Source organism: Panthera onca, chromosome E3 (assembly GCF_046562875.1).
Source record: "Panthera onca isolate mPanOnc1 chromosome E3, mPanOnc1 haplotype 2, whole genome shotgun sequence".
Classification (NCBI taxonomy): Eukaryota; Metazoa; Chordata; class Mammalia; order Carnivora; family Felidae; genus Panthera; species Panthera onca.
This window is the reverse complement of record NC_138354.1, coordinates 10,015,423-10,030,857: the sequence shown is the minus strand read 5'-3', so window position 1 is coordinate 10,030,857 and position 15,435 is coordinate 10,015,423. Positions and strand designations below refer to the sequence as shown.

The following is a 15,435-nucleotide window of genomic DNA, read 5'->3' as shown; positions in this document are numbered from 1 at the left end:
GGGGGGGAGGAGGGGAATCTCCCGCCATTTTTCAATAATTTCCTCCGGTGCAGCTGAGGAGGAGTCGTGACTGCCGAACGCGGGGACCCGTAGCGAAGGTTGGGCCGGAGGCCGCCGGGCGGCGCAGCGGTGTGCGTGGGAGTTCCGTGTCCCTGCGTCCCGTTGCATGGCCCTCGCGCGGCCGCGCCAGCACTGAGGGAGCCGAGTTCGCGCCGCCCTCTCACCCCTCCCCTCCCCCACCCCACCCCCGGGAGCCAGGCGCTCGCTCCGGGCCGCGGGGCCTAGTGTTGCGCCGCGGGCTCGCCGAGGAGCCGCCGCCTTCCGGGCCGCCGCCGCCGCCGCCGCGATGGCGCCGCTCCTGGGCCGCAAGCCCTTCCCGCTGGTGAAGCCGCTTCCCGGCGAAGAGCCGCTCTTCACCATCGCGCACACTCAGGAGGCTTTCCGCACCCGGGAGTATCCTTTCCAGCCTGGCCGCCAGGCCGCCCGCGGGGTGGGGCGGGGTGGGCCGGGGGCTCGCCGGGCCCGGCGGGCCGCGCAGCCCGCCCCTGTGGCAGCTGTCAGCGCGCCCGGCGCCGGCGGGCCTGCACCCCCGGGCGGGGAGCTCGAGCCCGCCGTTCCGCGGGGTGGGAGGGCGGGCGGGCGGGCGGGGGCGCGGGCCGGCCCGGGGCCCCGTGCCCTCCATCCTTTCCCGGCTCCGCACTTTGTCCCCGGGCCTCGTTTTCGAGGAGCGGCCCCCCTTTCCCCCGGGTGGCATTAGGCCCTAAGTACGAACGGGAGGTGGGGGTCCTTGGCTGCTTTTCCTTTTTAAATTAAACCTTCCTCTTGAAGTCTTTGAAATTGTACCCATGCGGCCTCGTGATGCGGCTTGTGCAAGATTTTTTGTGTGCGTTTTTTCCCCCCATCTCCGCGGGGGCACTTGGGTTTTTCTCCTCCCGAGTGGACTTTAGGCTGGTCGTGAGCTGACAGGATCGTGAGGCACATACCCCGGAACGAATTCCAGACCGGGGAAGGGGAAGAAAAAGTTATCTTGGAGGAGATGATGCCTGCCTTCCCCGGCATGCACAGGTTTGAAATGTTGACGATTTAGGAGGAGATCGGTATCTGCCTTTAAATGAACATAGAAAAAATACCAAGACCTACTTAACGGTTTTATGTTGTATTTTAGGAACAGGAGGCTGATGTTTTAAATAAGACGCATCCTCCTTTCTAATCATCGTTTAAGGTTTCTTGTGTAAGCTTGAAGTCTTCTTATTTACTTTTTTTTATGGATGCCGGATGAGTCCTTTTGGAAGCACAAGTGTAAAAAAGAAGTAGATTTCGGAATCAACGCTTTCTTTAGGAGTGAAGGCTAAATACATTGAGTTTCATCAGCCTTTCCTTTTGGAAGGACTTGATTTCTTAGTTTCTGTTTGCTTGCTTGCTTTCTCCAATGCTTTCTTCAGCAGTGGAGGCTAAATATATTGAGTTTTATCGGCTCTTTTCCTTTGGAAGGATTTGATTTCTTCGTTTCTGTTTGCTTGCTTGCTTGCTTCTGTATGGGAGGAAGTGTCCATGTGAGCGATGATATCATTTGATTTCACTTCATTTTGATCCTCTCTTTGATATAATATGATCTTCTACAGGATAGCCTGTTTCTTGTTCCAGTGCAGTTTGTGGATGTAGGGTGTTTACATACAAAGGGGCCTGGAAAGTGAGCCTGTGCTGTAGGAAAGCTGTTGGAGAAATAAAGCTAGAGCATCTTGTGGCTGAAATGGATCTTGGGGATGGTTGGATTCTCTAGCCTCATTTGCCAAGTGAACCCAGAGGGTTGGTGGACTTGTTAAAGGTCAAACACTCTGAAATGATGAGAGTTAGGAGGAGAATGCAGTGCCTTTCTACCTTATCCTTGTAAGCAAATCCAGGAAAGAAGGTGGAATGCTTGGTTTTTCATGTTAGTCAACCTCTGTCAGTGGTATGAGATAAGGTGCATTTTAGGGAGGGGTTCCATGATAATCTGGTTCTTTTTCTTGTCTTGTAAGGACTTTTGGGAAGCTTTGGAGAAGTACTCCAACCGCTAAATCCATCATTATTCTAAAGGTGTCCTACTTTGTAAAAAAAATATTTAGCCCCATCAGTGGGGTTAAAAAAAATTATTGTGGGGATCTGCCATATCCTTTTCAAATGTTATTCAAATACCATTTTTTGAGCAGTTGGTGGATACTCACACACTAGTATTACCAGATGTTTATTTTTCTGTCTGCTTGGAGTGTAGCATAAGACACACTCAATAGAGACAAGTTCCAAGTCAGTGATAGGTGTTGAGCCATGTGAAAAATGGCTAAAAGAGAGCTAATTTTTTAGAATTGGCAGTACAGGCTTTTTCATATCGTTTACAGAAATAGGTGAAATGTAATGATATATATGAGGAATTTCTCTTAATGAGAACAATTGAAAATTGAAACCTGCACCTTTTATATGTTAGGTATTTTTAAAAATTCTTCATTTTAAGTATTTCCTATACCAGTATGTAGAACCAACCCCTTTAACAAAGGAGTCCTTACATTGCATTGCATATTGAGGGAGAAATTGCTTGCATGGGAATTTCTACAAGTGGAAGCTCTTTGAGGATGGTTTTAAACAATTGTGCTGTGTGGTTGGCAGGTTGGTCTATTTCTTTATTAGGCTCTTAGTGATTTCATAGAGAACAGGTATGTGGTTGGTTAACAGCTGCATTTAAAGTATACTGTTTCCAGTTCTTAATATTTACAATTATGTTTTTAATAGGATTTGATCTTTAATTTTCTCCTAATACCTGCCTTTCGATTGCATGTATATGCAATAGCAAATCAGTATAACATTTTATTGACTTAAAGCTTTAAGTGATGGTATGTTCTTGAAGGCTTTATTGTACCTCTTCATTAAACTTCCAGTGGTAGTTGTGAATGATGCACACGTTTAATGACTAGGTTTTATATATTGATGATTACGTTTTTTGTATTATAGGTTTGAATCTATGGGACGTTACTTCCTAGGTTAATACTAAGGCAATACACTAGATCTTCCTTGGAAAGATTATCAGAATCAGTTCTTGATGTTATTATCTGGCAATAGGATAATACAGTGAGTAAGTCCAGATGGGTTTTAAGGAGAAACTGAAGCTACAAGCAGCCTGCTGAGGGTAATATGTTTGTCGTATTGCTTTACTGTCCTGCTTTGTAAAGCTTGGGAACATCTACTTCATAACCTTGTAATATCAATATATGAGAGCTTTTATTTTATTTTTTTCTTTTCTTAATGTTTACTTATTTTTGAGAGACAAAGAGGCAGCGTGATGGGGGAGGGGCAGAGAGAGGGAGACAGGCTCTGGGCTGTCAGCACAGAGTCTGTCGGGGGGGCTAGAACCTATGAGCCCCACGAATTGTGAGATCGTGGCCTGAGCCCTTGAAGTCAGAAGCTTAGCCGACTGAGTCACCCAGACGCCCCTATGAGAGCTCTTAGATGGCATAATGAGGAGGGGCTATTAGAACATAGTTAATCAGGCTCTAGGCAAGAGTGACTACAGCCAAGTTGTAAGAGCTGGAGTTAAATTGTAGTTGCAAGCCAGGATTTTATTGGACAGTTGGAATAATGATTTCTTAGGTTGGTTTTTATAATTTAATTTCTTAAGAGTGAGAAGTTAAACTAGATTAGAATTGTTTTTAACTTGATGACAGACTGTTCCAGAGACAGAAAATAGGATAAAAAGCAAATCTGGAGCTGGTGCTTTGTCATTTCACTTAGAACTCTTAGGGTTATAGTTATGCTTATTTAACCTCCATACTTTGCTGGGCCACTTCCTTTCAGGCTATCAAGTACTTTTATTGAAAGAAGGCTAAAGAGAACAATGAAGCAGCATATTGTGAGGAGGTAGCTCTTGAACTCATGAAAAAGTAGATGCATAATGAGATATATAGGATTTGAGAATATCTTGTCACTTATAACTTACACAACCTTTGGAGAATTGCTTTGACATTTTGTCTGCAATTATATGTGCAACAGTGGCTGGAACATAAAAACCTCAATTGGCATTTGCTCTGAGTAGTTATTTGAGAGTAAGTGACTTATTTTGGTAACCTAAAATCTGAAATAGGATTTAGAGGCAGCTGACTCAGTATCCTTCTAATGGGCTTTTTTCTCTTCTTTTTAATTTTTTTCTCTTTCTCTTAACATAAGACAAAGTAACAACCAGAGCAGAGTTACATAAACTTAAAAATATCCAATGTTGGGTTGTAGGACTTTAAGTTTTTGATTTTCGGAATGAATCGTAGATTACTAGTTAAATTTTTCATGTATTGTCAGAGGGCATGCATTCCTAGATGTGAATCTTAGGTAGACAGTGCTGTCCAATAGAAATATAATGTGAGCCACAAGTAATTAAATGTTTTCCAGCTTAACCGACTGAGCCACCCAGGCACCCCCAGAGAGAGAGAAACTCAAGCAGGCTCCTTGTTCAGTGCAGATCCTGATGCACATGGCTCAGTTCCACAACCCTGGGATCATGACGTGAGCTGAGAATCAAGAGTTGGGTACTCAACCGACTGAGCCACCCAGGCTCCCCTCTGGTGGCAGAAAGATCTGGAGGATGCTATGGTGGCTTTTTGAGTTTCTTGGAAGTGGCATCTGTCATGTTTTTCATCTGTTGGTCAAAACAAGGCATGTGACCGAGGCTAACATCAGTGGAGAGGGAATGGGCATTACTCTTCATAGGAGGCATTGCAAGCCACAGGGCAGAGGGTGGAGATGTAGAATCCTTTTATGGAAGGGAGGTGAATATTTGTAAATAATACAGTCTCCTATGTTTCAGGGTTCAGGGAATGTTTCAGGGGAAAGTCACTTTTAAGTTCATATCTAAAGTATGATTAGGGTAGTTAGATCAAGAAGAGAAGAGTTTGTGAACTTGGAGATTCTTAAATTTTAATGGAAAGAAGTTTTATATAGCTAGAGTGAAGAAATGGGAATTGAGATAGAGTTGCTTAGTGGTGAGATACACAAAGGGGCTGGACCATATAAGTCCTTGGGAGATAGGCTGAGGAGTTTGGATTCTGCCTTAAATATATTGGAGGCTGTTCAAAAATTGGAGCAGGAGGCGCTTGGGTGGTTCAGTTGGTTGAGCATCTTTTGACTCTTGTCTTTTGACTCGATTTGTGTCAGGTCGTGATGATTCATGGGATCAGGTCCTGCATCAGGCTCTGCACTGCTTGAAATTCTTTCCCTCTCTCTGCCCCCTCCCTCTTTCTCTCTCTCTCTCTTAAAGTAAATAAACTTTGAAAAATTCAATCAGGATGGAAGCAGGCTTTTAGGTTGAAAGCTCACTGTGGCTGCAGTGTTGAGAATCTGTAGCCTTGAGACTAGTGAGGCAGTTACTAAATAAACGAGGCAATAGGTAATGGTGATCTGAACAAATGTACTAGCCCTTGAGAAGTACAATAGATTACAGAAATAAATTTGGTAGATTTGACAGGATTTGGTAATTGATTGGGGAGGAATCAAGGATTGTATTTTGGTTATCACTTGGTTAGTTGGTCATTCTCTGATAATAGAGAACGCTGGAAGAGGATCTGGTGTTTTTTTTCTTTTTGTTTTGACTGGGAATGGGGGGTGAAGATAGGAAGTTTAGTTTGGGTGCTAGAAATTATTAGCATGTAGATAGTAATTGAAGTTACGGGCATTGATACTGCCACCGCGAATGAGAATGTTATGTTGATAGTGATTTTCAAAGGATGGTGGGAAAGCCATGTATCCAGGTAGAAGGGTCTTGTATTGTTTGAAAAACTATAATCAGCAAAAAAATTTAATATTTAAATATGTATCATTTGAGAAAAAAAGTTTCCCCCTTTTTTTCTTCTTAAAAGAATAGGAGTACCTGGGTGGCTCAGTCGGTTAAGCGACCGACTTCGTCTCAGGTCGTGATCTTAAGGTTGGTTGGTGGGTTTGAGCCCCGCATTGGGCTCTGTGCTGACAGCTCGGAGCCTGGAGCCTGCTTCGGTTTTTGTGTCTCCTTCTATCTCTGCCCCTCTCCTGCTCGTGCTCTGTGTCTCTCTCTCAAAAATAAACTTAAAAAAAAAAAAAAAAAAAAACAAACGAAAGAAAGAATAAAAACCACTAAGTAAAGCTCAACAAAATCTTGAGTGATTTTCAGTAATGTGGGAGCCAGAGGATTACTTCCCAGTGCGAACGTATTTGCATTTCAGGGGCCTGAGGGCAAATGAGATTTTAAAGTAAACTGTAGAACTGGGTTTAAAAACAAATAAGATTGAGTAAAAGGATGTTTGGGTGAGAAGCACAAAGGACCTGAGGAGGATTACCGGTGAGGTCAATTAAAATGTTTAAAACTGTTATGGCTAGGTGGGAAGGGAGGATCAGAGGCTAAATTTAAATAATGGCTCTGTTGTGGAAGAGGAAGGACTGAACTGAGAAAAACCTAAGTGGTTGCAATTAGGGACTGAAGAGCTGAGTATGCTTCCCTCATTTCTGACTTGGACACAAGGGCCATTAAGAGAGATTGGGAATAATTGCTAAGGAGCAAGTTTAGGAGGGGAGGGAAGGGAAGGGGGTAAAAAGAAGAGTTTAGAAAAAGTTGGATTTGAGCATCTAGGTGATATACCCGAGTTGTATGTTGTTGGCTGCATAGGTCTAGATCAAAGGAGAATCACCGGGCACATGACTCCTACTTTTAAAAATAACAGCTAATAACAGAAACTTAATAATCTTTAAGATCTATTTGTTTTATCTCACATTCTCTCTGATTACACAGTGAATTTCTTCAGTATAACTAAATAACGTATTAGAATGTTATCAAGCTCTTTAAATGCTTTAATAAATCCACTTTCTGATTCTTTTTTTTTAATTTAATTTTTATTTATTTTGAGAGAGAGGGAGGCAGACTCCCAAGCAGCCTCCGCAGTCCATGCAGAGCTCGATGTGGGGTTCAAACTCATCAACCGTGAGAACCGAAATCAACTGAGCCGAAATCAAGACGCTTAACTGACTGAGTCACTCTGGCGCCCCTGATTCTTCCTGTCCTGATTCACCTCCCCCCTCCCCGTGCAAACAGACAGAAACATAATAATTTATCTTATTGATTAGTTATGATAATGTCACTTTGGAAGTCATGCTATTTCCTTTTTTCTCTATAAATTTTTATAAATTTTCAGTGAGATTGAATTTATATAGCTTTATATGGAAGCTTGACTCCTGGTTTTTACTGGTACTCTATTTTGTTTAATCATTTAAATATTAGTATCACCTCTCTGGTGAGGAAAATAGACTTAAACTGTTTTGGTTTTGGCAGATCCAGAGAATGCTACAGTAAGGGAAGGTGCTCATACTATTGGCTAAAACTACTATTTTGGGTTATCTATGCATTTGTCCCTGTCATCTATCTTTGCACTGATTTCAAAGAATCTCTGTATATTTAAAACGAATTACTTGTTGAGTTGTGAGGTAGTATTACAGAGGGAGCTGCTTAAATACTTTTCTTTCAACTACTATAAAAAGTGTCACTTGGAAAGTACAGAGATCGGCAGCTAATTCTCTCGTTGTGGTGTCAGTTTATTTTTTTGGGTAGCATCTGTTGCTGTGCATAAAATAAATGAGTTAACTTGTCATTTGAATTTGAATGTGTCTGGCTGATAGTGAATTCCAGTTGGGACGATGTGGAAAGTTACCATTTATATGGCACTAACTTGTAGGATGTTTTCTTCCTCCATCTGCCTTACAAAGACCGAACAATGTCTGGTAAATGACTTGTGAGTGTAGTATTATTGGAGGCGACATAAAGGCTGGATAAATATGATATCCAAATTATTTTTAGGGCTTTATGGAATTTATTTTTTAAACTCAACAGGTGTTTCCAAAGTAGGCTGGAAGCTTATAGTAAGTGGATCATTAGCTGGTATACAGGGCTATTCAAATTGCCTGTGAGACTGGGGTAGTCCTCTCCTCTTTCTATGGAAGATTCTTAAACTTGCTGACCATCTAAGTTAGGTAACAATTCCACGTACCTTGCATTCTTATTCCTTACAACCTGTGTTTAATTTACCTTTACTTTGTCTTACAAATTTTTAGTGCTGTGGGAATCTGAAACAGGTGAATTGAATAAATCACATTTGTACTAAAATAGTAATATTTTATTTGTAAAACAAAAACATGACAAACCATTTGAATCATACTTTGGCTTTAATAATTTTGTTTGAATTTGCCACTTGAAAACTGTGATTTCAATTTTACCTTAAGCTGTACAATATAGAAAGGTTGCCATATTATAGACTTTTTTCTGTGTAAGTAATCTGTGGATGTGGATGAGTTTTCTCAGTTGCTTGATTATTATTTTCCTGAGCGACTGCTAACAGAGAGTATGAGGCCCGCCTGGAAAGGTACAGTGAGCGCATTTGGACCTGTAAGAGTACCGGAAGCAGTCAGCTAACACACAAGGAAGCCTGGGAGGAGGAACAGGAAGTTGCTGAACTGTAAGTAATAGAAGCATTGCCCTTCTAGCACCATCTTCAAATTATTGGGAAAGAGGGAATGTTAACAGTAAAGCAATATTTGTATTTAAATTTATGGGCATACGTTAGAATACATTAGTATAATGTATTGGTATCTGAGTCCCTTTGCCTAGTGGCATTTTGCTGGTAACAAAGTACATGGAATATATCGTTGTATGTACACTTATTTAGGGTATTTACCAGGCTTTTAAGTGTTCTTGCTCTATAGTTTTACCTTGTAAATATCCTGGAAATGTTCTAAGCAAAGGAAGCTGACACAATTTGGAAGTAATACAGAGGCAGCAAATTAGAAAATTTTCTTTATTTTGTGGTCATTTGAAATTTAGGACAGTCTTTACAGCGGCTATCAAAAAAAAAATTCACAGTTTGGGGTGCCTGAGTGGGTCAGTCGGTTAAGCATCCAACTCCTGATTTTGGTTCAGGTCATGATTTCATGGTTCGGGAGTTCAAGCCCTGCATTGGGCTCTGCACTGACAGTACAGAGCCTACTCTGGATTCTATTTCCCTCTCTCTCTGCCCTGCCCCTGCTCTCTCTTCTCTCTCTCTCTCAAAATAAATACATAAACTTAAAAAACACTTGTGTATGTTGAAAGTGCCTACTCATATGGGTATTCTCTCAGAAAACACTCAGAATTTGGGCAGTAGGAGCTTGCAAAAGATACATGGAAACTAGGGGTGATCATAAAACAGAACTCTTTTGGGAATTGGGAATAGAAACTTTCTGTGGACTTTTCATTGACTTCTGTTGGTAGCAGATAAGCAGAGAGCATACAGTTTAGTAATCTAATACTGTTCTGCTTTTTTGCTGGTGTAATGACACTAGGTGCAGTTAAGACCTAGTTCTAGTAGTGGCTCCATCACTGACTAATAATTAGTTGAGTCTTACATTGTTCCATTTTGGGTTAGTGTTATTACTTTAAAAGAAATTGTTTTTAAATGTTTATTTATTTTTGAGAGAGAGAGGGAGACCAAGGATCTATCTGAAGTGGGCTCTGTGCTGACAGCAGAGAGCCCAATGCGAGTCTCGAACCCAAGAGCTGTGAGTGAGATCGTGACCTGAGCCGAGTCATGCAGCTGCTTAACTAACTGAGCCACCCAGGCCCCCCTAAAAAAAAATTTGTTTTTTAATGTTTATTTATTTTTGAGAGAGAGAGAGAGACTGAGTGCGAGAGGGGGAGGGGCAGAGAGAGAGGGAGACACAGAATCCAAAGCAGGCTCCAGTCTCCGAGGTGTCCGCACAGACCCTGATGCGGGGTTTGAACCCACAAACCGTGAGATTATGACCTGAGCCAAAGTTGGATGCTTTGCTGACTGAGTCACTCAGGCACCCTGGATTAACACCCTGGATTAGTGTTAATTACATATGTGTCTTGTTTAGTGTACTAGACCAGGAGTTGTGCAACTTTATCTGTAAAGTGTCACTTAGTAAATATTTTAGGGTCTCTGTCTCAGTTATTTGTCTGTGACATTGTACAGTGAAAACAGCTATAGGTAAAATGTAAATGAATGTGAATGGCTGTAAATAAAAGAAAATTTTATTTACAAAAACCGGTGGTCGGCTGAATTTGGCCCTTGGGCTTTTGCTGACCCCTACAGTAGCTTGTGGACTTTAAGAAGAAAATCTTTTTATTTATTTATTATTATTTTTTAAATACAATTTATTGTCAAGTTAGCCAACATACAGTGTGTACAGTGTGCTCTTGGCTTTGTGAGTAGATTCCCATGATTCATCACGTACATCCGGTGTTCATCCCACAAGTGCCCTCCTCAGTGCCATTACCATTTTTCCTGCCCCTGTGCCCCTCATTAACCCGCAGTTTATTCTCTGTATTCAAGAGTGTCTTATGGTTTGCCTCCGTCTCTGTTTGAAAGTATCTTTTTCCCCTTCCTAGCTTGTGGACTTCTTGAGGGCAGGTCTCATATTTGACTTATTCTTGAATTGATTACAGTGCTGAGACACTATCCTCTGCACTATATGAGCACTTACTGTTTGCTTTTTGCAAATAGAGATAATGTTGCCTTCTCTGGGTATCTTTTTGAGACAAAAAGTTGTGTGTGTGAAAATTATATGTAAATAAAAGATAGTAACCATTAACCTACAACAAAGAGTATGAAGAGTACTGAAGAGGAAATCAGTTATTGTTACTCTTTGGGAAAAATCCAAAGAGAATCCATGAAAAACTGTTAGGAGTAATAAGAGAATTCAGTTTCAAAATATAAATAAATTGCTTTTCTCCACACAAAGAGGCAGTGGGAATTTAGAGGGTAGAGACTAACCTGGAATTGTTAGGGAAAACTTCATGTGGCTCTATGAGGAAGGTAACACTTGAAATATAGTTTGTACCAGATTATGGAAGACAAGATGAGCTATTCATATTTAATTCTGTGAACAATAGGAGGACAGCAGTAATTTTTGAACAGGAGAGAAACATGGGATGGATTTGGTGATTGATGTTTAGGCTTTGAGATTAATCTGGGAACTGTGTAGGAAGAGTTCAAGAAGGAAAAGCAGGTGGGAAGTTGATGTGGGCTTGCTAGGATAGTATTCAGGTAGAGAGTGATGGCATTATTGGGAATAGAAATAATGAGTTGGAGTCTGTAATCCTTCCTGAAAAGAGGGTTTTGGGCCATAACTTTGGAAAACTGCTACAAACTTCTTGAAAAGTCATAATACTTAGGGTATTTAAGATTTTCAGAAGACCTCCAGTAAAGAAACTGTAGCTTGGTTTAACCTTGTGGATCTCAAACTTACTTGATCTTAGAAGCCATTACAGCAGAGTGAAGTTCTAAAGAACACAGATGGGGGAATGTTTTATGTGATTTGATAGTGAACAGAATATAGAGAATGATGAGAGGGATTACTGAAAAAGTATGATTATACAATTTTTATTCAAGAAGAAATCTTTTTTTTTTTTTTTTTTTTTGGTTTATAAAAGTAATGCATACTTGTTTAAGTATGTAAACACTACAGAGTTAGTAAAAGAATCTGAACATCATCGTCCATCCTCACTCCCCAGAAGTAGCTGTGGACAATGAAGTTTTAAAAAGCTTGGTGACTGGGAGGCTTATTATTAAGCATTTATAGGGGCCAGGAAAGGCCTCATGGAGTTAAGGAAGTCTGAGGACATCTTTGGAGGATGATTAAGCTGGGAGGGAGGATGGTGGGGAGAGGACAAAGGTAAAAGCCTTAACAAAGGCAGGGAGACTAGAAGCTTATTGATTGGGACTGGGGAAAAGCAGATATAACTCAGGTAAATTTTAAGGCAGTATGGTAAGAGATTTTAAATCTAGCAGTCAGTTGGAGGAACATTTTTAGTTATGAACAGAGTGGGAATATGATGATAGTAAGCCTAATACTTGGATGTGTATGAATGTTCTCATGCCTGGTCCTTCCTTGCCTTGCAACACAAATATTAATTGATCTGGCCAGAACTGGAGATCTTAAATTTTTTTTTTTTTAATGTTTATTTATTTTTGAGACAGAGAGAGACAGAGCATGAATGGGGGAGGGTCAGAGAGAGAGGGAGACACAGAATCTGAAGCAGGCTCCAGGCTCTGAGCTGTCAGCACAGAGCCCGACGCGGGGCTCGAACTCACGGACTGTGAGATCATGACCTGAGCCAAAGTCAGACGCCCAACCGACTGAGTCACCCAGGCGCTCCCAGAACTGGAGATCTTAATGAGTTTCCATTTAGATTGCTTCCCATTTTCTGCTATCATGAAGAATCCAGCAATGACCATCTTTGTGTACATGTTGACACTTAAAAAAAATTTTTTTTTAACATTTATTCATTTTTGAGAGTGAGAGAGACAGAGCATGAGCAGGGGAGGGGCAGAGGGAGAGGGAGACACAGAATCTGAAGCAGGCTCCGGGCTCTGAGCTGTTAGCACAGGTCCTGATGCGGGGCTCGAACCCATGGAGTGTGAGATCATGAAGCTGAAGTTGGACGCTTAACCGACTGAGCCACCCAGGCGCCCCAAGTTGACACTTTTGATAATTGTCAAACTGCTTTCCAAAAGAGTAGAAACCTAGGCTGTCAGCTGTGCATGAATGCACATTGCACTCTTTCCTTGCTTATACTGGGCATGTTCGTGAGTTTAATAAGTAGAAAGTAGCACTTAATTGTTTCACTTTTGCAAGAGCTTTGGAGTTCAAGTCATGGTTCCAGTCCTTCCTGATTTATTTTCCTTACTCATAAAATCAAAATTCTACACCCCTCCTGAGGCATTGTGGGTACTAACTGAATGAATGCATAGGGAAGCATTTTCTTGATGAAGGTGTAACACAAATAGACTCAAGTTAGTCTTCTAACAAAAAATGGGCAAAGGGTATGAATAAATAATTCATACCTGAAAAAGGAAGTCTACTATAAAAACAAATGGGAAAATGTTCAGCCTTACTGATGATGTGCCTGTTACTCTTATTTTCCAGAAGAGAAAATTAACCTGGATGGGTCCATCTGACAGAGTTCTTTACCAGTTCCTTATTTGTCCTGTGTGCCACATGGTTTTTAATCTTTGTGTTCCCCAGTGCCTCACTTAGCTTTGCTAAAGAAATGTTTGAATGAATTTGAATTAATTCTCTAGATAGGTTTTTCTGCATTTTCTTGGTAACTAATAATGTGTTTGTTTAGTTTGAAGGAAGAGTTCCCTGCCTGGTACGAGAAACTTGTTCTGGAAATGGTTCACCATAACACAGCCTCTCTAGAGAAGTTAGTAGATACTGCTTGGTTGGAGATCATGACCAAATATGCTGTGGGAGAAGAGTGTGATTTTGAGGTAAGTACCTGCTCCCCCCTTTTTTGGTACAATTTGACTCCATAACCATATGTCAGGATTAGAGCTTCTAGTATAGATTATAGAGTACATTTCTGTGTGCAAAATTGTGTTATATTTGAAGTTTGCTTTGCTTAGTGTCAGATATTATAAGGGTCAAATTTTAGAACCATAATCATTGTTGGGAATATTTAACATTATGTTAATATTACAAAAATTGTTACACTGTGTACTGCTGCATCCTTGTTTTCCTTGTTTTAGCCCTTTTTGATAACTGCTATCTTGACTTTTTTTGGTTGTGTAATTTTTTCATACTTTGTTTCAAAGACTTTCAGATGTTTAATCCAAATCTGTGGTACCAAAAGCAAAGAATGTCATTTCACTACAATAGTGAGCAAGTTGACTTTTTTCTTTCTCTGCTAAATTTGTTTTTTGTTGTTGTTGTTGTTTTTGTTTTTTTAAATTTTTTTGTTTTTATTTGAGAGAGAGAGACCGAGCAGGAGCATGGGAGGGGCAGAGAGAGAGGGAGAGACAATCTGAAGCAGTCTCCAGGCTCTTTGCTGACTGCACAGAGCCTGATGAGGGGCTCTAACTCATGAACTGTGAGATCATGACCTGAGCCTAAGTCGGATGCTTAACTGACTGAGCCACCCAGGCACCCCTGCTATATTTGTTTTTTAATTTTGTAGCCCAGATAGCACAAGGATAACTATTACTAAAGTGATAACAACCTAAAACTAAAGCAATCCCTGTATAATCCTTTGAAAGCTTAAAGTAAGATTCAGGAGTAAGGGAACTAACATTTGTTAAATATCTATAGTGGACACTAGGCTGGTTGCTTTACCATAGTGTCTTGCAGAATATGCACAGAAATGTTGAAGTAGTAAATAGGCTCAAATATCTATCTATCTATCTACCTTTCTTTCTTTCTTTCTTTCTTTCTTTCTTTCTTTCCTTCTCTCTTTTGTTTTCTTCCTTCCCTCTCTCCCTTCCTCACTCATTCACTCACTCAGATATTTAAATAGCATGTTCAGAGGCGCTTGGCTGGCTCAGTCGGTGGAGCATGTGACTCTCGATCTCCGGGGTTGTGAGTTCAGGCCCCACATTGAGTATAGAGATCACTCAAAAAAGAAAATTAAATACAAAACAAAACTTGTTGATATTGATGTTTCAGTTAAGAGTGATTTCGTCTGTATGTAATGAAGTAGTTAACTAACAGTGCCAGTACTTCTCAAGCTTTAGCCTAAATAGAATCACTTAAAGGACTTCTGAATATACATTCTTGGGTGCCATCCCCTGATAGTTTGGTTCAGAAGGTCTAGGATAGGCCCTAAAAGTATGCAAGCTCTAGGGTATGATGATGATACTCTGTGGATAGCATTGAGTAGTATAGCATTGGTTTAGGCAGTGAAAACATTTGGTTATCTCATGTAAGTCTTCGAGGTGGGTGACACCAGATGTGGCGTAGAGGTTGGGAAATATTGTCAAGGACCTATGCTTTGTATCTTTCTGCCTTTCTGCTTTGGGCTTCTCAGTGTATTGGTTTTGTCCTTAGCTTTGGTGCCTCTTGGTTGTGAACTTACGACTGTATTCAGAGTGAGAAAATGCTTATATAAGCATTGTAAGAAAATTGTAAGAAACAGGAGGGAGTGGGTACTGGAACAAGAAGAGAGTAATGTAGTTGTGGAAGAGAAGAGTATTTCAGTGGTAAGGTGTGACCCATTTCACAGGGAGATGGGAGTAAATACCCCGACATCACTTTTCTTCCACTATCTGATTTTCTGCTCTTGTTTCCCATGGGTTGAACTCACCAAAATCTAGAGGACAAGGGAGCCCTTTGATGTAGGCCACAAAGATCAGCCTGTATAAGCCCAGAGCAAGGTAGACCAGAATGGAGACAGATTTGGAGTGGCACGAGGAAAATATGCTGTACACATCTGGAAGGTGAAAGAGGAAAAGTTTGACAAAGGGGGAGAGAGAAATTAAAATTGGGGAGATCTGTATGCCCATAAAACGTATGAAAACATAGTGATCCAAGAAATCAAGTAAAAAGTATAGCAGGACCATTTTATACATATCAGATTAGTAAATAAGAAAAAGTAAAAATAATGCCAAGTTTTGACAAGAATGTGGA

General features: G+C 40.8%; 1 protein-coding gene across 2 annotated transcripts in view; it reads left to right on the top strand.

Annotated features, from left to right (window-relative positions):
• The first annotated feature begins 29 nt into the window (after positions 1 to 29).
• BAZ1B (bromodomain adjacent to zinc finger domain 1B) overlaps positions 30 to 15,435 on the top strand; it is a 72,452-nt gene continuing 57,046 nt past the window's right edge. The window contains exons 1-3 of one of the 2 annotated variants that reach the window (XM_078439744.2): positions 30 to 453; positions 8,370 to 8,486; positions 13,160 to 13,304. In XM_078439744.2, coding sequence (XP_078295870.2) covers positions 347 to 453; positions 8,370 to 8,486; positions 13,160 to 13,304 — 369 coding nt within the window. In that variant the 5' untranslated portion in view covers positions 30 to 346. The remainder of the gene's footprint in view (positions 454 to 8,369; positions 8,487 to 13,159; positions 13,305 to 15,435) is intronic. The other variant, XM_078439743.2, reaches the window with a different exon arrangement.